This window comes from Dendrobates tinctorius, unplaced genomic scaffold, assembly GCF_039654945.1.
Source record: "Dendrobates tinctorius isolate UK_male_01 unplaced genomic scaffold, ASM3965494v1 ptg000196l, whole genome shotgun sequence".
Lineage (NCBI taxonomy): Eukaryota > Metazoa > Chordata > Amphibia > Anura > Dendrobatidae > Dendrobates > Dendrobates tinctorius.
The window spans coordinates 17,722,121-17,749,315 of NW_027361863.1; the positions used below are offsets into that span (position 1 = coordinate 17,722,121).

At 44.2% G+C, this 27,195-nt stretch overlaps 1 protein-coding gene across 2 annotated transcripts in view; it reads right to left on the minus strand.

Annotated features, from left to right (window-relative positions):
* The window catches only part of CLSTN3 (calsyntenin 3), a 72,766-nt gene that overhangs the window by 13,372 nt on the left and 32,199 nt on the right, over nucleotides 1-27,195 (minus strand). For both annotated transcript variants that reach the window (XM_073552978.1, XM_073552979.1), the window contains exons 7-16: nucleotides 25,235-25,420; nucleotides 24,304-24,573; nucleotides 23,878-23,990; nucleotides 18,821-18,983; nucleotides 18,408-18,458; nucleotides 18,060-18,211; nucleotides 13,023-13,171; nucleotides 12,249-12,475; nucleotides 11,767-11,931; nucleotides 11,537-11,682 (exon numbers count right to left, since the gene is read on the minus strand). In XM_073552978.1, the coding sequence (XP_073409079.1) occupies nucleotides 11,537-11,682; nucleotides 11,767-11,931; nucleotides 12,249-12,475; nucleotides 13,023-13,171; nucleotides 18,060-18,211; nucleotides 18,408-18,458; nucleotides 18,821-18,983; nucleotides 23,878-23,990; nucleotides 24,304-24,573; nucleotides 25,235-25,420 (1,622 nt within the window). The remainder of the gene's footprint in view (nucleotides 1-11,536; nucleotides 11,683-11,766; nucleotides 11,932-12,248; nucleotides 12,476-13,022; nucleotides 13,172-18,059; nucleotides 18,212-18,407; nucleotides 18,459-18,820; nucleotides 18,984-23,877; nucleotides 23,991-24,303; nucleotides 24,574-25,234; nucleotides 25,421-27,195) is intronic.

Sequence of the window (27,195 nt, forward strand, 5' to 3'; positions counted from 1 at the left end):
TTAAGTGTTTTTGCCGCGATTTTCGGCGCAAAAACACTGCGAAAACGTTTAAAAATCGTGTACAGAACGCCCCGCATGCATTCCTATGGCATTCCGCACATGCTGTGCTAATGCTGAGTTTTTTTCCGCGGCGGAATCGCATCGCGGAAAAAAATGCAGCATGCTCATTCTTTTTGTGGAATCGCAAAGAATTGCCGCGATTCCGCACCCATAGGAATGCATGAGAATCGCTGACTTCCCGCATGTGGCTATGCCCACCATGCGGGAAGTTAAGCGTCTCATGTGCGGATGGTACCCACGGTGTGGAGGAGAGGAGACTGTCCTCCAGGCCCTGGGTACCATACCCCTGTAAAAAAAAGAATAAAAAATAAAAAATCGGGGTATATTTACCTTCCGACGTCCCGCGCTGCCATCCCGGCCTCAGCGTTCCCAGTAATGCCTTGCGGCACGGTCCTGTGATGACGTAGTCTCGCGTGACTCTCGTGAGATCGCTATAGCAACGCGAGACCAACGTCATCACAGGTCTCGCAAGGCATCGCTGGGAACGGGAGCGTCGCTGAGGCTGCGCGGGACGTCGGAAGGTAAATATACCCCGATTTTTTATTTTTTTATCATTTTTAACATTCTATCTTTTACTATTGATGCTGCATAGGCGGCCTCAATAGTAAAAAGCTGCTCACACTTGTCAAACACTATGTGACCAACCTGTCAATCACTTTCCAAGCGATGCTTCAAATCGCTTGGAAAGTGCTTGAGAAAATCGCACGCGAAAATCGCGGCAAAATCGCGCAGAAAAAAACGCGCAATTTCTGGGAAGGAGTCCGGTTTAAAACGCAATGTGGGCACATAGCCTAAAGGAGTTTTCTCATCTAATTAAATGAGTAAAATTGTAAAAACAAGCAACTTGTACAAAGTGGCAGTATTATAGTAGTTATATTCTTGTACATAGGGGCAGTATTATAGTAGCTATATTCTTGTACATAGGGGGCAGTATTATAGTAGCTATATTCTTGCACATAGGGGCAGCATTATAGTAGTTATATTCTTGTACATAGGGGGCAGTATTATAGTAGCTATATTCTTGTACATAGGTGCAGTATTATAGTAGCTATATTCTTGTACATAGGGGGCAGTATTATAGTAGTTATATTCTTGTACATAGGGGGCAGTATTATAGTAGCTATATTCTTGTACATAGGGGTAGTATTATAGTAGTTATATTCTTGTACATAGGGGGCAGTATTATAGTAGCTATATTCTTGTACATAGGGGGGAGTATTATAGTAGTTATATTCTTGTACATAGGGGGCAGTATTATAGTAGCTATATTCTTGTACATAGGGGGCAGTATTATAGTAGTTATATTCTTGTACATAGGGGGCAGTATTATAGTAGCTATATTCTTGTACATAGGGGGCAGTATTATAGTAGTTATATTCTTGTACATATGGGACAGCATTATAGTAGTTATATTCTTATACATAGAGGCAGTATTATAGTAGTTATATTCTTATACATAGAGGCAGTATTATAGTAGTTATATTCTTGTACATAGGGGCAGTATTATAGTAGTTATATTCTTGTACATAGGGGGCAGTATTATAGTAGTTATATTCTTGTACATAGGGGCAGTATTATAGTAGTTATATTCTTGTACATAGGTGCAGTATTATAGTAGTTATATTCTTGTACATATGGGCAGTATTATAGTAGTTATATTCTTGTACATAGGGGCAGTATTATAGTAGTTATATTCTTGTACATATGGGGCAGTATTATAGTAGTTATATTCATGTACATATGGGGCAGTATTATAGTAGTTATATTCTTGTACATAGGGGCAGTATTATAGTAGTTATATTCTTGTACATATGGGGCAGTATTATAGTAGCTATATTCTTGTACATAGGGGCAGTATTATAGTAGTTATATTCTTGTACATAGGAGCAGTATTATAGTAGTTATATTCTTGTACATATGGGGCAGTATTATAGTAATATTCTTGTACATATGGGGCAGTATTATAGTAGTTATATTCTTGTACATAGGGGCAGTATTATAGTAGTTATATTCTTGTACATAGGGGCAGTATTATAGTAGTTATATTCTTGTACATAGGGGCAGTATTATAGTAGTTATATTGCTGTACATAGGGGGAGTATTATAGTAATATTCTTGTACATATGGGGCAGTATTATAGTAGTTATATTCTTGTACATAGGGGCAGTATTATAGTAGTTATATTCTTGTACAAAGGGGCAGTATTATAGTAGTTATATTGCTGTACATAGGGGTAGTATTATAGTAGTTATATTCTTGTACATAGGAGCAGTATTATAGTAGTTATATTCTTGTACATAGGGGCAGTATTATAGTAGTTATATTCTTGTACATAGGGGCAGTATTATAGTAGTTATATTCTTGTACATATGGGGCAGTATTATAGTAGTTATATTCTTGTACATAGGGGCAGTATTATAGTAGTTATATTCTTGTACATAGGGGGCAGTATTATAGTAGTTATATTCTTGTACAGAGGAGCAGTATTATAGTAGTTATATTCTTGTACATAGGAGCAGTATTATAGTAGTTATATTCTTGTACATAGGGGCAATTTTTATTATAAAACCCAAACATAAATACAATTATAATAAAACAAAAATCATCCAGTATTACAAAACACAAACCCCTTAGGTAATATATACACAGCACTAATAATCAGATCATATTCATCAATAAATTAAAGTGTCCACACCTGGGGATGGAAAAAGAAAGTTAGAGGGGAAAAAAAAAACAAAACACAAAAAAAAAAAAAAAACATTATCATATTTTCTAACTGAATTTTACGTTTCTCCATAACGTTATGTTTCTTGGACTCCTTCCAACTTCTAGTGATTTTATCCACCGGAGTTCTGACATAACCTGATTGGCGGCAGCGGTGTGATCGAACGGCTCATTGTGCAGTGACACCCGGGTTCTCATGTGCCAGTGATAGTATTTGATGACACTGATTATAATGTACATCGTCTCTCTGTTGATGTTACTAACAGTGGAGGGGACACCATAGATTATGTCAGGATACTTTAGAGTCCGCAGTCTGGGGATTTTTAGATTATCTGACACTTCCTCCCAGATCTTCCTCCCTCCCCAGCAATCACATATAAAGTGCTCCATAGTTTCCTCCTGCTGACAACCAAGGGGACAATTCCGATCAGAGACACACAGATGTTTCAGGTTCCCTCTGACAAAGAGCCGACTATGCAGTGAAAGCCAAGTGACATCAAACAGTTTAGGAGGAAGCCGTTTCCCGTTTAGGAACCTAAGGCTTTCCTGCAGGGTGGTGGTGACACAATCTCTCAGGGCCAGTGGAGAGTAGAAGAAAGTCCTACATACACGAGCATACAGGTCTCTTCTCGTACTGCTCTCAATGTAAGACCTCTCCAGTCCCCACCTCCTAACACACTTCAGACCATAGTCCAGATACTGGGGGAGGTGGTCACCTGTCCATCTCCTCCTCTTGAGACTGCCGCCTCGCACCCAAGATTCTGCAAAAGGCAATATCCAGTACCTGATACTATTTACCCACAGGGAGCTACTCTTTGAGTCCATGTTCCCAAAATTCACCTTTAGAAACAAGGAGTCAAAGAAAACCCTTGGATTCAACATATCCAGCCCACCCTCTCTCCGCCGTAGGTATGTTATTCCCCTCTTTATCAGGTTCATCCTATTCCCCCACAAGAGCTGGAAGAACAGGCTGAAGAGCCTCGCTGAGAAAGATTCTGGTAAAGGGAAAATGACAGAGACATACAAGAAAACGGGGACCAGGTAAGTCTTCAACATTGTGACCCTTTCTCTGTAGGTCAGCCTCCAGTTCTTCCATCGCTGAACCTTTGCATTTCCGGTTTCCAATTTCTCCTCCCAATTTAGCGTGGCATTATCATCCCTCCCAAATTTAACCCCTAGGATCTTAATATGGGTGGAGGCTTTGGAAAACTGCGGCAGATCAAAGCTGGGCTCAGTATCTAATGTCCACAGAGCTTGACTCTTTTCAAGGTTGACCAGAGACCCGGAGGCCTCTGAGTAGCTTCTGATGGACGCAGATAACATCTGCACCTCACGAGGATTGGAGATCACCAGCGTCACATCGTCCGCATAGGCAACAACATTCAGAGGCGGGCAGTGGGGGACCGGCACCCCCTGAAAATCGCACTCCTGCAGTGACCTCAGAAACGGGTCTAGGGCAAAAACATACAGGAGCGGACTCATTGGGCAACCCTGTCTCACCCCCGCCCCAACTCCAAAAGTGTCACCCTGCCAACCATTAATCAGAGGAAAGCTCACCGCCTCTCTGTGCAACGTCTTCACCCAATCCACAAATTGTCCCGGAATACCGTACTTTGACAAAGTGGCCCACAGATAGTCATGATCAACCCTGTCAAAGGCTTTAGCCTGGTCTAGACTAACAACATATCTCCCACACCGCAGAGCTTTACATCTCTCAAACATCTCTCGTATCGAGATGACTGCTCCAGAGATGTTCCGCCCTTTTACTGTGCCAAACTGAGAGCCTGCCAACAGTGCCGGGGACAAACAGACTAATCTAGAAAATAGGATCTTTGCTAGAATCTTCCTGTCCACATTCAAGAGGGCAATCGGCCTCCAGTTCTTGATGTCACTCGGCTCTTTACCTTTAGACAGCAGAATTAACGAGGACACTCTCATGGATGGAGGCATCAGGTGATTTTCTAGACAATTTCTATACACATCCACGAGAATTGGAGCCAGGAGGTCTCTGAATTTCTTATAAAATTCTGCTGTTATACCATCTGGACCTGGTGCCTTCTTCAGATATAACTTATCAATAGCCTCCTTAACTTCTTCCACCGTTAATTCTGCTGTCAAAGGAGAAAAGTCCAGATCATTAGTATCAGGCGCTGGAGTTGCCTCCAAGAATTGAGCCATCTTATCTTTATCCAAAACTTTCCTCTGAAACAAGTCAGCATAGTAAGATCTCACCACCTCCAGGATACCCTCCCGTGAATCCTGCAATACACCCTGGGAGTCAATGAGACCCGTGACCATTTTTTTGGCCACCCTCTCCCTGCAATTCTCAAAGGGATCAGGGGCCCCTAAGGACCCATAATCCCGTTCAAGAACCAGGGAGGTATACCTGCTATACTGATACTGCTTTATCTCAGATTTCAGCCGGTCGATCTTCACTTTGTCATCCCCGCCCGCCGAATACAGTGACTCCAATTCTTTGCGCAGCTTTAGGTACTGGCTGTACTTATTCCTCCCTTTATTAACTGACAGTCTCTTTAAGAGGGATCTGATATCCTCCTTGACGTCCTCCCACCAGTCGGTCATGTTGTCATAGAAGTCAACCCTGTCTAGATGAAGCTGGATAAGGGAGTGAACACGGCTCTGAACATAGGCATCATCCAGGAGACTGGAATTAAGCTTCCACAACCCTCTACCAATGTCCGGACGGTTAGAGGAACCCAAAGAGAAGCACAAGGCGAGGTGATCAGAGTAAGGGACGACCTTCTCACTCAGGGCGCCGACAGCCTCAGTAGGACTGACAAAAGCAAAATCTATCCTACTGCTCCTGTTGGAACATGAATACGTGAATTTTGGCTGTCGCCCACCCTGTGTGAAAACGTCGGCCAGTCCTGCCTGCATTATAACGTTATGTAGGACCTTACCGTCCCTGGTCACTGCCCTGCCCGAGGAGCTGTCACCTGATGTCATTATGGCATTAAAGTCCCCCGCCATCACCACTGGAAGAGAAGTGAAGAGGTAAGGCTTGACGTCATTAAACAGCTGGATCCTGTCCGTCACTGTCTGTGGCCCATAGATGTTAATAAGCCGGAGTCGCCTCCCATGGACAGTGACTTCCAGGACCAGACATCTTCCCATGACCACCTCCGTCATCCTATGCACAGTCACATCATTGGTGTTAAACAGGACAGCGACCCCGGCGTAAGGCTCCACAGCCAGTGACCAGAAAGAAGGACCGGACCGCCATTCCCTCTCAGCCTCTCTCATAAGCCCCAGAGATGTCAGTCGTGTCTCCTGCAGGAAGATGACATCTGTGTCCAGATATTTGAGATGTTCATACACCGTGTGTCTAGTTCTCCTCAGCTTAATGCTATTCACATTGCTCGAGGTCACTGTCAATGAGAACCCCGCCATCACAACACAATATAGAAAGAGCAGAGTAATAGCCATCATCATGAGTCAGAGATGTTCTGTCCACCACTGGTGTCCATGTCAGACTCTACCTGAGGGTCTACAGATAAGGGCTTCCGCTTTGGTGGGGGATGGTCCTCTATGTCCCTGTCACACTCAGCATCAACTTTCCTCAACTCTTCCTCATAATCGTCACCATTGGAGTCAGATAAAACTCCATACTTGTTGGACACGACCATCACTCCTGCAGAATTCTGAACCTTCTTACTAGCACTCTGACCAGTGTCATATTCTGCCTCAGGTTTACGGGAGGATGTGTTCTTTTTCTTCCTTTTATTATTATTAATGTTCCAGTCATCAGATACAGACAGCGATGCTGAAGGGGGGGCTATCTGAGGCTGCTGGACCTGATGGACGACCTCCATGTTCCCCTCTGCACCCTGCTTCTCTGGTGCTGCCTGAGTGGACTCCTGGTGGGCATCTGAGCTGGTCAACATCTCTCCTGACATTAAACACTCCTCCTCATGTGTCCCTGCCACCACATCCTCATCCTCCTGAGCCTCTGCCCCTGCCATCACTAACTCATCAGGGAAGACTCTGCAGATGTTGTGCCAGGCGTCTGGACAGTCCCTGTGAGGGTGGCCCATCTTACCACAGAGGTTGCACCTGACGTCCCGGCAGTCTGCAGCGACATGGCCGATTGCCCCACACAGACTGCACTTCACCACAGTACAGGCGTTAGCCAGATGACCTTTCCCACCACATTTGAAGCACTTTCTGGGTTGCCCGGGATAATAACACCTTCCCTTCTCCCTCCCAATGAAGAAGGAGTTGGGTAAGTGGGCAGTGATGTTATTACATTGTCGTAATTTTACCAAGACCCGCCACCCCACTGTCCAGATACCATCCTCATCTCTGACCTTGGTGAGTCCAGAGATGAGGTCACAGTGTCTCCGGAGCCACACCTCGATGTCCTGTGGAGGAACGGCCTCATTCCAGAAGGTGATATTCACTGTGACAGTGTCTGGCCTGGAGATAGGAACCAACACAAACTTATTCCAGCCCTCAGCATCTCTGAACTTGGGGTAATTGGCCCAGAATCTATCCAGGTCAGACATGAGCTTGAAGCTGACCTCGTAGCCCTGCCTGTCCTGAAGATTAGACACTGCCAGTATCTCATTTGCCACAAACCCCATCTGGCCGCAGAGCAGCTCTCTCACCACATACCTGCGTTGTGGCAGATCCTCCTTGGCACCTATGTATTTAAACCGCACCACATTAATGCGCTTGAATGTCTGGCCGGTATACCTGGCGCTGGAAGTGAAGGATGGGGCGCCGCGGCTCCAGGCATTCCTGGGGGGCACCTGCCGGGTCACACTGGGCTGACTGACAGGGAGAGGGCCTGCAGCAGGGGGGGCTGTCACACCCTGTGGACTGGATGGCAAAGGGGGATAATCACACATATCATGCACATTATCATGAGCAGCATCATTATCATCAGACAGTGCGACGTCCAATACAGAATATGAAACCCCTCCAACCCCCGACCCCATGGGCACAGCATCACCAGCCACAGTCTGTGCCTCAGCCTCATCAGCACAAACAGTCTCAGAAATACTGTCCTGCTCCTGTGTGGGGCATTCTGGGACCTGTGGTGCCTCTGCTGGAGTCTGCAGTGTGTGCTCCTGTTCACACTCGGCTGTCTCATCAGCACAAACAGTCTCACATATACTGTCCTGCTCCTGTGTGGGGCATTCTGGGACCTGTGGTGCCTCTGCTGCAGTCTGAAGTGTATGCTCCTGTTCACACTGAGCTGCCTGCTGCTGCAGTTGTTTACCCTCCTGGAAGCAGAAGCGGGCAGCCTGTAACACTGGCCGTGTCCGCTGCTGGGGGGTCCCGTCCTGAACATCAGGGGTCCTGGCCTCTACAGCACAGTCCTGCTTATAGGAGGCGAACCGCTCGCGGTTCCTGTAGGTCTCTGCCAGGGGCCCCATGCTCTCCAGCACAGATTCAGTGTCCTGCACAACACTCGCCAGCTGTACACCCAGTGTGTTCAGTCTCAGGTCATAGGCGTCATTACTGGCAGGATTAGCGGTCTTTAGACTATAGATGAAGTCTACCTCCATTTGCAGCGCTTTTTTTTGCTGCTGTAACTCACCCAGTTTTCGGACAAGTCCTGGTATCTCATCCGCTAGCTGCAGCTCGGGTGCACGCACCGGCTCCACAGGCTTAGTCTTGACCACGGGTACAGGGGTTTTGAATCCTGTCTTGTGCGGGTCCACCATAGATGGTTTTGTGGCCCCTTGGCTGGATGCAGGCTCCGCAGCAGGTTTATCGCTGCCACCTGACTGTGACCGTGTGCGTCCTGACTGCGCCATACTGCCATGCTGCTGTAGGTTCTCCTGCATTGTCTGCCTTTCCAAAGACGTCCGTCTCTGCCTGGAAGCAGGAGAGGTGATCTGCACAGCTGGGGCCGATCTCACCTGTGCACCTGGCAGGAGCTGCTTACTGACTGGGGAGCTACAAGACTTCTCATTCTGCTGGTTTCCATCACTCACAGAGACTTTTCCTTCTGGCTTCTTTGCTGGAACTGGAGAAGGTTTTCCTCCCAAAACTTTACTCACAACTGTTTCTTTCTTCATAGAACTGCTGCAGCTTTGACTCGCTGCATTCACTGGACTCACAGTGGCTTTGGGATTAACATTCCCATTAGTAGAAGCCTGAGAGGCTAGTCCCAGTGTAGGCCGGGAAGCCTGGGCCTTGCCAGGGGAGCTTCCCCGCCCAGGGTGGCCACTCCCTGGGCTTGCTCCAGACATCAGGAGAACCACTGACACACAACCTCACAGCTAGGAGGCAGTATTATAGTAGTTATATTCTTGTACATAGGGGCAGTATTATAGTAGTTATATTCTTGTACGTAGGGGCAGTATTATAGTAGTTATATTCTTGTACATAGGGGCAGTATTATAGTAGTTATATTCTTGTACATATGGGGCAGTATTATAGTAGTTATATTCTTGTACATAGGGGCAGTATTATAGTAGTTATATTCTTGTACATATGGGGCAGTATTATAGTAGCTATATTCTTGTACATAGGGGCAGTATTATAGTAGTTATATTCTTGTACATAGGGGCAGTATTATAGTAGTTATATTCTTGTACATATGGGGCAGTATTATAGTAGTTATATTCTTGTACATAGGGGCAGTATTATAGTAGTTATATTCTTGTACATATGGGGCAGTATTATAGTAGCTATATTCTTGTACATAGGGGCAGTATTATAGCAGTTATATTCTTGTACATATGGGGCAGTATTATAGTAGTTATATTCTTGTACATAGGGGCAGTATTATAGTAGTTATATTGCTGTACATAGGGGTAGTATTATAGTAGTTATATTCTTGTACATAGGAGCAGTATTATAGTAGTTATATTCTTGTACATATGGGGCAGTATTATAGTAGTTATATTCTTGTACATAGGGGCAGTATTATAGTAGTTATATTCTTGTACATATGGGGCAGTATTATAGTAGCTATATTCTTGTACATAGGGGCAGTATTATAGTAGTTATATTCTTGTACATAGGGGCAGTAATATAGTAGTTATATTCTTGTACATAGGGGCAGTATTATAGTAGTTATATTCTTGTACATAGGGGCAGTATTATAGTAGTTATATTCTTGTACATATGGGGCAGTATTATAGTAGTTATATTCTTGTACATAGGGGCAGTATTATAGTAGTTATATTCTTGTACATAGGGGGCAGTACTATAGTAGTTATATTCTTGTACATAAGAGCAGTATTATAGTAGTTATATTCTTGTACATAGGGGCAGTATTATAGTAGTTATATTCTTGTACGTAGGGGCAGTATTATAGTAGTTATATTCTTGTACATATGGGGCAGTATTATAGTAGTTATATTCTTGTACATAGGGGCAGTATTATAGTAGTTATATTCTTGTACATATGGGGCAGTATTATAGTAGCTATATTCTTGTACATAGGGGCAGTATTATAGTAGTTATATTCTTGTACATATGGGGCAGTATTATAGTAGTTATATTCTTGTACATAGGGGCAGTATTATAGTAGTTATATTGCTGTACATAGGGGTAGTATTATAGTAGTTATATTCTTGTACATAGGAGCAGTATTATAGTAGTTATATTCTTGTACATAGGGGCAGTATTATAGTAGTTATATTCTTGTACATAGGGGCAGTATTATAGTAGTTATATTCTTGTACATAGGGGCAGTATTATAGTAGTTATATTCTTGTACATAGGACATAGGGGGCAGTATTATAGTAGTTATATTGCTGTACATAGGGGACAGTATTATAGTAGCTATATTCTTGTACATAGGAGGCACTATTATAGTAGTTATATTCTTGTACATAGGGGCAGTATTATAGTAGTTATATTCTTGTACGTAGGGGCAGTATTATAGTAGTTATATTCTTGTACATATGGGGCAGTATTATAGTAGTTATATTCTTGTACATAGGGGCAGTATTATAGTAGTTATATTCTTGTACATATGGGGCAGTATTATAGTAGCTATATTCTTGTACATAGGGGCAGTATTATAGTAGTTATATTCTTGTACATATGGGGCAGTATTATAGTAGTTATATTCTTGTACATAGGGGCAGTATTATAGTAGTTATATTGCTGTACATAGGGGTAGTATTATAGTAGTTATATTCTTGTACATAGGAGAAGTATTATAGTAGTTATATTCTTGTACATAGGGGCAGTATTATAGTAGTTATATTCTTGTACATAGGGGTAGTATTATAGTAGTTATATTCTTGTACATAGGGGCAGTATTATAGTAGTTATATTCTTGTACATAGGGGGCAGTATTATAGTAGTTATATTGCTGTACATGGGGGACAGTATTATAGTAGCTATATTCTTGTACATAGGAGGCACTATTATAGTAGTTATATTCTTGTACATAGGGGGCAGTATTATAGTAGTTATATTGCTGCACATAGGAGCAGTATTATAGTAGCTATATTCTTGTACATAGGAGGCACTATTATAGTAGTTATATTCTTGTACATAGGAGCAGTATTATAGTAGTTATATTCTTGTACATAGGAGCAGTATTATAGTAGTTATATTCTTGTACATAGGGGCAGTATTATAGTAGTTATATTCTTGTACATAGGGGTAGTATTATAGTAGTTATATTCTTGTACATAGGAGCAGTATTATAGTAGTTATATTCTTGTACATTGGAGCAGTATTATAGTAGTTATATTCTTGTACGTAGGGGCAGTATTATAGTAGTTTTATCCTTGTACTTCTATCTTGCACATACCTCAGTATAGAGCTGATTACTTATATATCTCCCATTCATCTCACTGCAGGATACATGAAACTTCCTTGCATATAATGATGCTCGGACCCCTGTGCGGTAGCTGACACTGCGGAGGATGTCCTCGTACACTGCTACATTCTGCACACCTGGATAAGAGAGACGGCTCTGGGTTTGCACACAGCACTGAGTTTTGGGTATACTTATCTGATTTTCTTGGTGAGGCCTCTAACCTGTTACTCGCAGACTCCGGGAGCTGTTCTCGGTCTCGAGTCCCCGCTGCCAGGCAGACGACACATCTAAGGACAGGCTCTCATATTCTGGGTTCAGATCCTCTCCCACCACTCCGATCTCACACCTCTCCAGGGCGCACTCTATGCCGTCAGGGGACTGCACATCTTGATACACAGAGAATAGATTCATATTTGGGATCTTGAAGATATAACTTAAAGGGGTATTCCAATCTGGGACATTTACGGTTTATCGGCTTGGTTTGGTATGCCATAAAGGTTCAATAGATGCAGGTGAGAGATTTCGGAGCTCCCATAGGAATTAATGGTGAAAACCCCAATTGTGGAGCCACCTCTCTGTTTCTGACACCCTGCATTGGGGCCCATTTATGGCATATCCTGTCGATATATCTTATAAGTCCCATATAGGAATTCCCCTTTATGCTTTAGGAGACCATAAGGAAGGATCTAGAGAAGTCACTTACCGGATCTCGGAGCTCTTTCAAGCTTGTTGGGAGATATATTATGAGAAACTGTGCAGGTAATCTTCAGGTCTGGAAATATTGGAACACCTAGTGTCCCCTGGAAGTCAGATACAGAGTGCGCTGATCGAGGGGACCCGGCTAGTTGGACCTGTGGAGCATCAGGCTGCAGCACTACAAGATATCCGTCAAGATCTGGTACCGTGAGACATCCTTCATCCGTGAGACACCTGGAAAAAGAAGACGTAGAGCTTAAAGTGTATGAACCATTTGCCTTTTCTTTGTAGGAAGTCAGCAGCTGAGAAGACACCATTGTTTTTCCCGTATATGTGATGAGGGGTCGGCCCTCTCCTTCTTCAGTACGAATCATCATTTCCATAATTTACTTGATAAGATCTCAATTACCTGCTTTGGCCACTAGAGGGCGATGTGTGTGGAGCTGGCGAATGTGCATGGACCAATACAGCCCCCTAGTGGTGGTAAAAGGTTTGCATCTATATGGAGAACCATTATATGTATATATACCTGTATGTACCAGGATCGAGAACTATTTAAGCAACCGCAAGTGAGCTGCTCCAAAATAATCTTCATAAAGGATTGAACTATGCTGGACCTTGGGCTCTGCTGTCAAACATAAGCCCACCTAATGATCCACTGGTACTATGAAGGGTCACCTCAACGATTCCGACTTCCCAATGCAAAAAGGTTCAAATGCAATTGCAACTTCCATAGGTGTCCTTACGACTGAGCCACTGACCTTGGCCATGGAGCACCCACCTCACCGTCGTCTGTAGTTTCAGGGGTCTCACTCCTGGTGTTGGAAACTGTAAAGAGTTGAGGTATTCCACATGCTGCAGAGCTCGGCTGAAGGACAGGGCATCGTCCCCTTCCAGGGTCAGCTGTGACTGAGCAGGATTGACGTGGACCTGAGAAATCATGTTATAAGAGTTTTATAGTCGAGATACATCGGCTCATCCTATATTAGGAGGGGTGGACTATATAGTACTAGCATATATTATATGTCATAGAAAATAATAAAATCCATAAAAACATCTCCAGAGAGGGGACATATCACCCTCACAATGGGAATTAATTGTGGCTGAGGAAGAGAGAAACTAATTATAACTGAGAAAGTGAGAGAAAGCGGACATGTCAGCCTCCATTGAAGTAGGGGCCTCCTGCAGTGAAAAAGGTAATTATAACAGGATATTTGCTCTGTGAAAAAGACACCAATACTAAGATTCGTTTATGCAGAGGCAGGGAAGTACACGTCCCAGGAGTATGCTTCCTCTGCTCAATGCATTGCTCCCAGACCTTTAGAAGGTGATGAATATCAGGGTTCATAGATCCAATATTTACAGGACATATATTTTCGGTGTCATAGTGGAGGGACAAACATAGCACATTCACTTACATTACCATAAGACCGGCAAAACCCATCCAATTTTATATTGGTCAGATGGATGATGCTATCCAGGCCATGTTTCATCTTTATAGATAGGTCGAATCGCGCTTAGAAATATGACACCAATATCTCCTGCCTGGAACCTCCAGGGCTGAAGATATCCTGTAAGTTGGGGATCTCATAAAATTGTAAAGGACCTATGACATCCCAAAACCAGGCCCCCGCATGGGCACACCAAGGGGAGTTCTGTGGACATAACCTTGATCTAATAAAAGCAGAATTTGGGTTTGGTCATTCCTCAGTTCTGGTATATACAGCTTGCTGTTGGTTCTGTCTGTTTTCCTTATGAGTACCTCCGTCTGCTAAGCTCTGAACCATTTCTGTGACATGAGGTTTAGTAATTTTTCACTATCCTTTTTATTTTATGTCATTGTATACACCATATTGTTATGTTCCCATGTTGTATTATCTTTTTATATTTTTTTTTATGCACACTGATTATCTTTCCAGATTAAATATCTAAAATTTAACAGCTCTGTTCCTCTTGCTCTGTAAACCGCACCGCTGAAGCCATACGCTACCTGTAACGGGTGTCCAATAGGCCTATATAAAAGATTAGTGGTGGCAGCTAGTGGTTATTTTATTATTGCGGAGTTGGCAGTGATCATATCGGGGTATATATCTAATATATAAAGCTCAAGTGTGTATGTACTGTATGTATGTATGTATGTATGTGTGTGTGTGTGTATGTCCGGGATTGGCATCTGCACCGTCGCAGCTACAGCCATAAAATTTGGCACAGTCACACGTCTGGACCCCAAGAGTGTCCTAAGCTATGTTGTGAGGCGAAATTTTAACCCCGCGCGTTCCAATTCACCAAACAATTTTGCCCCTATCTACATAATGGGGGAAAAGTGTGTGTGCATCAAGCCCCGCCCCTCATTATGATGTCATAATGGTTGACTATGGGATGGAGGATGTGTGATGGGTATATGGGCACGGAACTATGGGATGGAGGATATGTATGACGGGTATATGGGCACGGGACTATGGGATGGAGGATGTGTGATGGGTATATGTGCACTGGACTATGGGATCGTGGATATGTATGATGGGTATATGGGCACGGGACTATGGGATGGAAGATATGTATGACGGGTATATGGGCACGGGACTATGGGATGGAGGATATGTATGATGGGTATATGGGCACGGGACTATGGGATGGAGGATATGTATGACGGGTATATGGGCACGGGACTATGGGATGGAGGATATGTATGACGGGTATATGGGCACGGGACTATGGGATGGAGGATATGTATGATGGGTATATGGGCACTGGACTATGGGATGGAGGATATGTATGACGGGTATATGGGCATGGGACTATGGGATGGCGGATATGTATGATGGGTATATGGGCATGGGACTATGGGATGGAGGATGTGTGATGGGTATATGGGCACTCGACTATGGGATGGAGGATATGTATGATTGGTACATGGGCACGGGCCTATGGGATGGAGGATATGTATGATGGGTATATGGGCACGGGACTATGGGATGGAGGATTATTATAATTTGTTATAACTAACCACAGTTAGTTACTATGCCCGGGCAGCGCCGGGCTCTTCAGCTAGTATATATATATATATGTATGTATATGTACAGTCATGGCCAAAAGTATTGACACCCCTGCAATTCTGTCAGATAATGCTCAGTTTCTTCCTGAAAATGATTGCAAACACAAATTCTTTGGTATTATTATCTTCATTTAATTTGTCTTAAATGAAAAAACACAAAAAGAATTGTCCTAAAGCCAAATTGGATATAATTCCACATCAAACATAACAAAGAGGGTGGACAAAAGTATTGGCACTGTTCGAAAAATCATGTGATGCTTCTCTAATTTGTGTAATTAACAGCACCTGTAACTTACCTGTGGCACCTAACAGGTGTTGGCAATAACTAAATCACACTTGCAGCCAGTTGACATGGATTAAAGTTGACTCAACCTCTGTCCTGTGTCCTTGTGTGTACCACATTGAGCATGGAGAACAGAAAGAAGACCAAAGAACTGTCTGAGGACTTGAGAAACCAAATTGTGAGGAAGCATGAGCAATCTCAAGGCTACAAGTCCATCTCCATAGACCTGAATGTTCCTGTGTCTACCGTGCGCAGTGTCATCAAGAAGTTTAAAGCCCATGGCACTGTGGCTAACCTCCCTAGATGTGGACGGAAAAGAAAAATTGACAAGAGATTTCAATGCAAGATTGTGCGGATGTTGGATAAAGAACCTCGACTAACATCCAAACAAGTTCAAGCTGCCCTGCAGTCCGAGGGTACAACGGTGTCAACCCGTACTATCCGTCGGCATCTGAATGAAAAGGGACTGTATGGTAGGAGACCCAGGAAGACTCCACTTCTTACCCCGAGACATAAAAAAGCCAGGCTGGAGTTTGCCAAAACTTACCTGAAAAAGCCTAAAACATTTTGGAAGAATGTTCTCTGGTCAGATGAGACAAAAGTAGAGCTTTTAGGGCAAAAGCATCAACATAGAGTTTACAGGAGAAAAAAGAGGCATTCAAAGAAAAGTACACGGTCCCTACAGTCAAACATGGCGGAGGTTCCCTGATGTTTTGGGGTTGCTTTGCTGCCTCTGGCACTGGACTGCTTGACCGTGTGCATGGCATTATGAAGTCAGAAGACTACCAACAAATTTTGCAGCATAATGTAGGGCCCAGTGTGAGAAAGCTGGGTCTCCCTCAGAGGTCATGGGTCTTCCAGCAGGACAATAACCCAAAATACACTTCAAAAAGCACTAGAAAATGGTTTGAGAGAAAGCACTGGAGACTTCTTAGGTGGCCAGCAATGAGTCCAGACCTGAATCCCATAGAACACCTGTGGAGAGATCTAAAAATGGCAGTTTGGAGAAGGCACCCTTCAAATATCAGGGACCTGGAGCAGTTTGCCAAAGAAGAATGGTCTAAAATTCCAGCAGAGCATTGTAAGAAACTCATTGATGGTTACCGGAAGCGGTTGGTCGCAATTATTTTGGCTAAAGGTTGTGCAACCAAGTATTAGGCTGAGGGTGCCAATACTTTTGTCCGGCCTATTTTTGGAGTTTTGTGTGAAATGATCAATGTTTTGCTTTTTGCTTCATTCTCTTTTGTGTTTTTTCATTTAAGACAAATTAAATGAAGATAATAATACCAAAGAATTTGTGTTTGCAATCATTTTCAGGAAGAAACTGAATATTATCTGACAGAATTGCAGGGGTGTCAATACTTTTGGCCATGACTGTATGTATGCATGTGTGTGTGTATGTCCGGGATTGGCATCCGCACCGTCGCAGTTACAGCCACAACATTTGGCACAGTCACACGTCTGGACCCCGAGAGCGTCCTAGGCTATGTTGTGAGGCGAAATTTTAACCCTGCGCGTTCCAATTCACCAAACAATTTTGCCCCTATCTACATAATGGGGAAACAGTGTGTGCGCGTCAAGCCCCGTCCCTCATTAAGATGTCATAATGGTTGCCATGGCGACGCTGAAGTCATCATAGGTTGCAAGCCCCGCCGCTCATTAGGATGTCATAATGGTTGACTATGGGATGGAGGATGTGTGATGGGTATATGGGCACTTGACTATGGAATGGAGGATGTGTGAAGGGTATATGGGCACGGGACTATGGGATGGCGGATATGTATGATGGGTATATGGGCACGGGACTATGGGATGGAGGATATGTATGATAGGTATATGGGCGCTGGACTATGGGATGGAGGATATGTATGATGGGTATATGGGCACCTGACTATGGGATGGCGAACATGTATGATGGGTATATGGGCACGGGACTATGGGATGAAGGATGTGTGATGGGTATATGGGCATGGGACTATGGGATGGAGGATGTGTGATTGGTATATGGGAACTCGACTATGGGATGGAGGATATGTATGATGGGTATATGGGCACGGGACTGTGGGATGGAGGATATTTATAATTTGTTATAACTAACCACAGTTAGCTACTATGCCCGGGCAGCGCCGGGCTCTTCAGCTGGTATATATATATATTCCATGATCTGGAATCGGAGGTGTATATACCATACGCTCACTGTGAATTCCCCAATAATCGGCCTAGTAGTGGAAGCAGCCGCAGCCTCCTCCATCACTAATCAGTCAATTGCGCAGTTGCCCTGATGATTATAGGCAGCCGGGTTGCGTCCTCTGACAAACTGGAGGCAGCGGTGGGATCTGCGCGACCCACCCGGCTGTTATCTTTGGCAACTGGTGACAGCGATGGGATTTGCGTGACTCTCCCTGCTGTTATCCTTGACATTATACATACAGATATTGATGTGGCATAACACATGACCCACCCTATATCACCTGCATTACCTTCATTCCTTTGCCCAGGCTGTCAAAATCGGTATATTGGAGACCTTCCTTACAAGCATATAGACACTCGATCACTTCCCGTGAATCCACTGGACCCAGGCGCAGTGACAGGCCGGAGATGTAACCACGCAAAAAGCGGCTGACAGTGGACCCTGAGTGCAAGAGAGAGATGGGGGTCAGCCACCAATAGTTGCAGTTGATCAACCATGACCCCGCAATTAAATGGGCCACATTTCTATAGTGTGTTGATGGTTTTTTTTGAACATTTTGGGTTGTAACAGTTTCCAGTTTTGGGTGGGCCAAGCCCTTGCACCTCACATGCACTTTTGCTGCAATTTTACATTGTACCTGAAGTTCTTGAAGTTTCGCCATCATTCACTTTTACTGAAATCTTCTCCTCTGTTAAAAGAAACCAATACGTATTTGTGCAAAGTGTTTCGGTATTTAATGACTAGTTTGTAGCTAGGATGAGTTTTATAGGATTGGGAAATTAGTACTAGCCTTGGTCGGGAGGAGAGTGTACAGATTGGAAAGGTTAGGTCCATGCAGGACAAGTTGGAAACACTGGACAAGCAGATGAAGTGAGCAGCTTAATAGGTAAGACCATGAGAAATGAGGCAAGTTAGCCACTGGTCTAATAAGTCAGACCTATGCAAGACTAGTAGCTTCAGCCTGAACATCTCCTCCACTGTTTACCCAAAATCCTTAGAGGATTCCAAGTCTCATTATCACCATTATTGCTTCCCATGACTCCTTCTTACCCGTCCAACAGCCACCAATCATCATCCTGGCCTGGCGCTTGGGAGGAGTAAGGGCTCCATTATCGTGCATGAGTGCCGGGTCGTATGTCACCCCGTCCACATACAGAGACACAGTTGGGAACTCGAGGCTCAGAGCATAATGATGCCACTCCACGTCACAGACCTGAGAGACACAAGCTGCTTAGATGTAGTTGGAGAAAAGTGCAATGGATGAAGAGAGAAGAAGACTGCAAGCGAGCAAAGAGATGGAAGGAAAGATGGTGCTGGATAAGACCAAGAAGGGTATAAAGAAGGGAGAAGAGAAAGAGGTGGAAGGAAAGATGGTGCTGGATAAGAGACCAAGAAGGGTATAAAGAAGGGAGAAGAGAAAGAGGTGGAAGGAAAGATGGTGCTGGATAAGACCAAGAAGGGTATAAAGAAGGGAGAAAAGAAAGAGGTGGAAGGAAAGATGGTGCTGGATAAGGCCAAGAAGGGTATAAAGAAGGGAGAAGAGAAAGAGGTGGAAGGAAAGATGGTGCTGGATAAGAGACCAAGAAGGGTATAAAGAAGGGAGAAGAGAAAGAGGTGGAAGGAAAGATGGTGCTGGATAAGACCAAGAAGGGTATAAAGAAGGGAGAAAAGAAAGAGGTGGAAGGAAAGATGGTGCTGGATAAGGCCAAGAAGGGTATAAAGAAGGGAGAAGAGAAAGAGGTGGAAGGAAAGATGGTGCTGGATAAGAGACCAAGAAGGGTATAAAGAAGGGAGAAGAGAAAGAGGTAGAAGGAAAGATGGTGGTGGGTAAGAAGCTAAGAAGGGTATAACGAAAGGAGGAAAGACACAGATGGAAGAAAAGATGGTGCTGGATAAGAGACCAAGAAGGTATAAAGAAGGCAGGAAAGAAAGAGGTGGAAGGAAAGATGGTGCTGGGTAAGAAACCAAGAAGGTAGGAAAGAAAGAGGTGGAAGCATGCCTCTACTAGCAACTTATTTCCCCAGAGAACAAAATAATTGAATAAGTTGAAATTCAACATGCACTAAGCTTCTTTCTTCCACAAGTTGTTGTGGGGGGAAAAGTCAGAAGAAGAGTAGAGAAACTAGAGGTAAAGAGATGAAAAGAGGGAAGAAGAGAGGAGAGAAGTGTAGGAAGAAAGAGGTGTGAAGTGTGTAGAAGAAAATATAAGTAAAGAGAAAGTGAACCTAAGAGAAGAGGTGAAAGTGTACATATGAGCTGAGAGAAGTGAGGGGATAAGTGTAGAAAGGAGAAGAGAGGATAAATGAAGAGAGGAAGGGAAAAAGAAAGAAAAGATGAGAGAGGAGAGAACAACAGAATGGGGGAAGAGAAGAGAGAAGTGAAGAAAGGAGAAAAAAAAGTGTACAGAAAGCTAAGAGCGTGAGAGGAGAAAAGAAGGGAGTAAAGTAGAAGAAAAGAAGAAAGGATAAAAGTGAAGAAAAGAACAGATGAGATGAAAAGAAAGAGGTGGAGTATAAGAGGAGTAGAAACAAGAATATAGAAGGGGCAAAGTTTAGAGAAGAGAAAAGAGATAAGAAGAAATTAAAAAAGAAGATAGGAGAGGAAGAGAGCGTAAAAGGAAAGTGGAGACGAGATGAGAAGAAAAGAAAAGAAAGGAGAAAAAAAGGAGATGAGAAGTTATTGAGGTTGAAGGAATTAGTAATGAGTAAGTAGGAGCTAATAAGTATCTATGGAGGAGAAAAGAAATGACTGAAGAAGATGGAGAGGATAGATGAGAAGGATAGGAGAAGAATAGGCATGCATTAGTAAGGTGGAGATGGTAGAGTTAGGTGAGGAAGAAAGAATCTGGAAGGAGGACACAATGGGAGACTGGAAGAACCAGTCAGGGGTACACAGTATAGAGATAATAGGAAAGAAGGAGATGATTGGAGAAGGTGAGGTAGAATGAGCAGAGACGTGGAGAGTAAAGGCCCCATAATGTCACTACATGTCCTGTCATACAATGGCTGATCAGTAAATGAGGACAGGAGATACAAGCTGGTACAATAGGCACCAAGAAAAATAGGCCAAAATGAGGGAAAATCCAGGCGAGGGGGAAGGGTCCATGCTGTGTGCAGGTGGTGCAGCGACATGTCAAGTGTCTCCCATCCATCTCCTCCTCACACCTACAAACGTAATTCTTTTGGGTTCTGCACCCCGGGCCGGTGCCTCCTCTGGTTTACACAACACACAGGAGCAAAGACAAGAGGAGAACGAAGGAAGATGCAGGGAAGAAGAAATGTCACAGGAGTGATGAGGAGGAGGTGAGATAAGGAGCCATGTATGACACAGAAGAAATCATCGACTGCATAGTTATCATCAGAAAGGGATCAATCAATACCTGGATCAATCAATATCTGGATCAGTCAATGTCCGGATAAGTCAATATCCAGTTGAGCTAATGCCTGGATCAGTCAACGTCCTGATCATTCAATACCTAGATGAGTCAATGCCTGGATCAGTCTATGTCCGGTTCAGTCAATACCTGGATAAGGCAATACTCGGATCAGTCAATGTTCGGATCAGTCAATGTTCGGATCAGTCAATACCCGGATCAGTCAATGTCTGGATCAGTCAATGTCTGGATCAGTCAATGTCCCTGCCGGAACCTTCTTGCTATGTTGTTGCAACAATGATGAGTTCTAAGCCTGCAACATTGTAGCTAGTGTAAGCATCGTCATTATTGCCAGCACATCGTCCTGTATAAACTGAGAATATGCTGCCGACAACATGATGCTATTTGGGGACAGAATGATCAGTTTTCATCAGATGGTGTGAACAGGCCAGTAAGAGCACCATTAGACTTGTATCTAGTGTGTCAGCCCTCGTAGACAGGCTGAAGTCGGCCATAAGTATTACCGGACCATCTCATTAAGAGAGAGATTTCAGTCATTGGAGTATTTTAGGGAATTGCTATACATGCGATTCTCTAATACATAGTGATGGTTGCAGCCAGTGTGAACATGTTCCTTCCCATCTGTCCTCCCGCTTTCCTCTCAGATCCTCCTTGGCATGAGCCGTCAGTGATTGTATGAGGAATATTCATCATTTCATTATGGATTATTATGAATATTTATATCTGCCCTGAGAATGTGAATATTGAAACCACCGCGGAGCATTTATTATGATACAGTATGATAATAGTAGAGATCTCTACAGCAGCACAGAGGATTTCAGGAGACTGGTATTGTGCAGGGATCTACAAGCGATCACTTTGTTTTGAATTGATAACGCACAGAAACAGACTGGCAAGGCATGCTGAGAATTATAGTACCCCAAAAGCTTGACAGCCACTAACGCCCTCCAATCTAAGATGTGGGACCTGCACACGTAGGGGGCCACGTAGATCGGACAGGTGGGATATTAACCTGTCGGATTCTTTGTCCTCATGCAGTGGCGCCTATCTCACAGTTTATTAATAATGATGGGCAAGTTTAGCGCTAGCAGCACAGAGTATTTCTTTTTTTTTTTAATCAGATCTTTTTTATTAAACATTCAGGAATCAATACAGAAAGAATATGACATCTTATATAGCTAGTAAAATTTACATTGAGAGCAAATATTATTTAAAGGGTAAAACTCTTCCTGTGTAAGAATAAATAAAAAGAAGAAATCTCAAAACACAGATATTTGCATAAAATTGAGCCTATAAACAACATGGCTCCACAAATAAACAAAAATCAAAATTATACATCAGTGCCTCATTTCAGCGGGAAAACCATCCCCGCCAGCCGCGCCACTCCGCATCATATTTCGCCCCCCCCCGCCCCCCACGGATATCAGGTCCAATCCACCCCAGCTCCCTCCCACCGCGCCACTCAAAATCTACTTCGCCACAAAGGGCACTAGACTTTATTTTCACCCCCCAAGCATCCCCTCATCGCAAGCACAACAGCAACTGGTCCAACATCGCATCCCGTACCAGTGCGCCCGAGGGGAGACCCGGTGACTCCATCCATGGCTGCCAAATTTTGTAAAACTTTCTTAATGCATTTCTTTTTAAATAAGCCCCCCTTTCCAATCTGATGACATTATTTAGTTTATTTTTAAGCTCTGACAACGTTGGTGGCATAGGATCCAACCAATGATATGCAAGTATCTTTCTTGCCTGATACAGGATGCGTGCTATTCCCAGGGCCACTGCAGAGTCCGGGTCAACCCCCTCCTCCCACAAATTCAACAAACATAGACGAGGTGACGGTCGTATTGTGATATGGTATACTTGGGCTATGAGTCCCAGGGTCTGCCTCCAGAAATCCCCAATGTGCCCGCACTCCCACATAACATGCATCAAGTGGGCATCATCCTGCCCACACCTAACACATTGTGTATTGGGCCTAAGTCCCATTTTAAATAATAAGCTGGGTGTTTTATATACCCTGTGAATGAGATATATTTGCGAAAGCCGCTGGCACTCAGAAACCGCCATTTTAGGGACCTGTTCTAGAATATCGGACCACTGGTCCTCCGTCAGGGGGCCAACGTCCCGTTCCCACTTATTCTTAGCAGCAGTCAGTGGATATGTCTCCAGATGGGCAGGCAATAGTCTTTTATATAATTCAGAGATAAGTCCCCTAGAAGACTCAGATGTAAGTAGCATATGTAGTGTTTGATTATGTGTCACTATCACCGGATTTGTCCTTCTCTGTTTTTCCAATGCATGTCTTAGCTGTAAGTACTGATAAAAGAAGACGTGCGGGAGGTGAAATTCTGTTCTCAATTGTTCAAAACTCTTAAGAGTATAGCACAGAGTATTTCAGTAATGGAGTGTAATAAACTGATTGGGGTGGTCAGAGTCCTGTCCAGTCATGTGATGATGTTGGTGAATATGGGGCCGCACGTCGCATGAAGAAACGAGATGGGAATTATATAATGGAAGCAGCACAGAGTATTTCAGGAGAGGACTATGTTGATCTTTTATGGGGCGGTGGGATGATATCAATGAGCACGGGGGGGGGCATAAATGACAGGCGCGGTATCTGGGGCATCGTATCCCCCCATAACGCATCCGTGTATACCGGATCTCATTAACCCTCTCATGCCCAATTGTCATAGTTGTATATCATTACCTGCTCCAGCTTCCAAAGGAATTTGACCGGGTGAGCGCTGTCCAGAAGGGACCAGTAGAGGAATGAGATCCTGCAGCCGTGCACGGCCAGCGTGTAGTGCGAGAAGCTGCCATCTGGAGGAAAGGGGGAATGAAAAAAGGGGCTAAGCAATGAGAAAAATGCGGTGTGGGCCTTTAGCGCTTGCTCAGTCCCTTTTGCTAATGATTGCTAACCTGTCACTCACTCACTATTGCAAAACTACAACCCCCAGCGTGTCCTGACAGAGGCATCCTATCAGACAATGCTGGGAGGAGGAGTTTTGCTAAAGCTGAAGAGTCACTGATTGAATTAAATAATCTCTAAAAGAGCCCAATTATAATACCGGAGTCTGTTATGGTCTGGGGGCCATAGCTACACCCCCCGGAGACCCCCGCCCTGAGCTCTTACCATTCTGCACAGTGTTACAGAGCAGCACCTCCTCCTCCTTTCCGCTCTTCCCTCCGCTGCCCCCTGAATGTTTCAGCCAGAAAGAGAGAGTCAGGTGATCGGCGGCTCCGCCCCCTGCAGGTAACCGCCCAGGAGGAACCTCCACTGATTGAGAACCATTGAACCAAAAGACCGGGCTACTGTCCTGTGTGTCCTGTATGGGAACGCTATGGGTCCAGTTATAGGTGGGGCTGGATGGGGGTAGAAGGTCAACATCGCCTGGAGCAGCTCCTAAAAGCAAGCAGAGGTATTAACACATAAAATAAAACATGGTTGTTTCTTAACTAAGGGGCTTAGTTCTCTGATCGCTCCTATTTTAATGCTGCAGTACCAGACACAACCACGCTTGGAAGGGTGGCGCTCTGCTTTGACCCCTTTATCCTTATGATTGGGATCAGCTAGACTATCAATGTCCTGACACATTCCTCTAAGGGGCTTGTCTGTTGGCAAAAAGCTGTAATCTCTGGCAGCTAGTATTCCGTTTCCCTGCAACGCCCCCTGCAGGAAAAATGAATAATTACATGTAAATCAACAGCTATATAGATAATGCTGGGTCCTCCAGCTCTTAGTACTAGCTTCTCGGTCCTGAAGCAAAGACCACCCCAGATAATATTTCCTAATATGGTGGGTTTTATAAATTAAAAACCCTTTATAATCTCCCGACACCCCAGACTCATAATTGGACTTCTGCAATAAAACAGAGGTTTAGCAGAAAGTTCTTGGGCCCCAAGTCCCAGGGGCCCCGTATTTAGCTCTGCATTGTCTCTAGCTATTATACGGCTGGCGGTAACCTGTGTTTGTGCACCGGCGGCTTATTACAGCGTAATACCAGGGAATTATGTGCCTTATCTCCCAGCCCCACGGGCATTGTGTTACACGGCGAGGGACGTACCGCACAGCTTGCGCAATGATTTCTCTGAATAGTTATCGCGGTCGCAGCCCTTGGCAATGTGACTCGTCTGGATTTCCACCGTGGCCTGAATACTCCAGATTGGCTCCTCGCAGGTCTCTAGGTGGATGGTTGGAAACAGGGCCAGGCTGCCGGTGCCAGGAACGTACTCTATACGCTTGTTCCAGCCTGTCGGGGCAGAGACCGCGGGTTTAATGTAACGGCACAAACAGTGAGAAATACACAGATACCATGCTGCAATGAGGTGTGTGTACATGCCACGAGCACCTGGCCAGGACCTGATGCAGAACTACAACTCTCAGCATGCCCTAACAGCCAAGGAAGCGTGGTGGGCCCAATTCCTAAATTTATAAAAGAGCCCCTACCTACCGCATGACAATTATGTAGCAGAGGGCCTCTCAGCTCTAGGGCCCTAAAGCTGCACCCCTGGAGACACAGTCCTATCATCCTACCATCCTGCCCAGTGCTACACAGCGGCACCTCCTTCTCTTTATGGAGAGTCACTGACTGAAGCTTGTGCGTCCAACTAAAAAACTCTAAAAGAGCCCAATTGTAATACTGGAGTCTGTTGGGGTCTTGGGGCCAAAGCTACACCCCAGGAGACCCCCGTCTTGTGCTCTTACCATTCTGCCCAGTGTTACACAGCAGCACCTCCTCCTCCTTTCCACTCTTCCTCTGCTGCGTCCTACATGTTTTATCTAGAGTCAGGTGATCAGCGGCTCCGCCCCCTGCAGGTAACCGCCCACGAGGATCCTCCACTGATTGAGAACCACTGAACCAAAAGACCGGGCTACTGTCCTGCGTCCTCCAGTTGTAATATGTCTACACCATAAGCTTCAGAGTAGGACCTATTGAGAACCTACAACTTTCAGCAAGCCTTGACAACTGAAGTCCAGTCTGATATTTTCCTCCCCTTCTTCCAAGAACCATAACTGTTTTTTGTTGCTCCATGGACATAGCTGTTTCATCACTTATTTTTTCAGGACATGTTGTATTTTTGAATAATACCAGCCATTTTACTATGTAATGTACTGAAAAAAATAAATAAATTAAATATGTATATATATATATATATATATATATGTATATATTAATATTTCTTTTTTCCCCTTTTAATTTTTTTCATATTTCATATTACTTTTATTTTTCTCTTATTTTTTTTTTTCATATTGGAAAAAGGGAGTGATTCAAATCTGTTTTTTTTAAACTCTTTTATTACTTTTTTTTTACTTCCCCTAGGGGACTTGAACTTGCAATCATTTGATTGCTTGAACTATTGTAATTCTTCCGTATTACAATATTTAATGTAATGATCTGCTATGAAGCTCAGCCCGCTGCTGCCATGTCCACCCGACTGCCCAAATGGACGCTCCACTGGGATCGAGCCACTGAAACACCCTGTTAGACACTGACCACGATATAGCGCAGAGCTGATTGTTAGAGGCAGGTGCTGGCTGTATGACGCAGCAGTATACGGTGCGCACACAACATATGACGCACACGTACAATGGATATTGGAAAAGGGTTAATATAAAGGGTCTAAATATATTTATTTAAGCCCGGGTATCACCCTTTGCAGGTTTGACGTCTCTGCACGACATTTACTTGGCATGTGGTTGCTTTGCTCCAGCTGCAGTTGCCGATGCCAGGGTGGGCAGCAGAATATCCCTGGAGGTAAATTGTAATATATACCGTATTTAAAAACCCAAAAAAGTTTAGGAAAAAATGTGCCGATGAGCCGCTATAGAATTTTTGGATAATGCACATTTTATATCCTGGCACATTATGAGCGTGCCGTGGTGCCAGGATCTCGTGTGTCAGGGCATCATTGTTCTCTGGGCTCCAGGAGTCAAAGCACCATTGTTCGGGGCACATACAATCAGTGATGCTTTTGTATTCCGCGCCCTAATAACAGTTCGTCACCCTGGGTACGTAATCCTGAA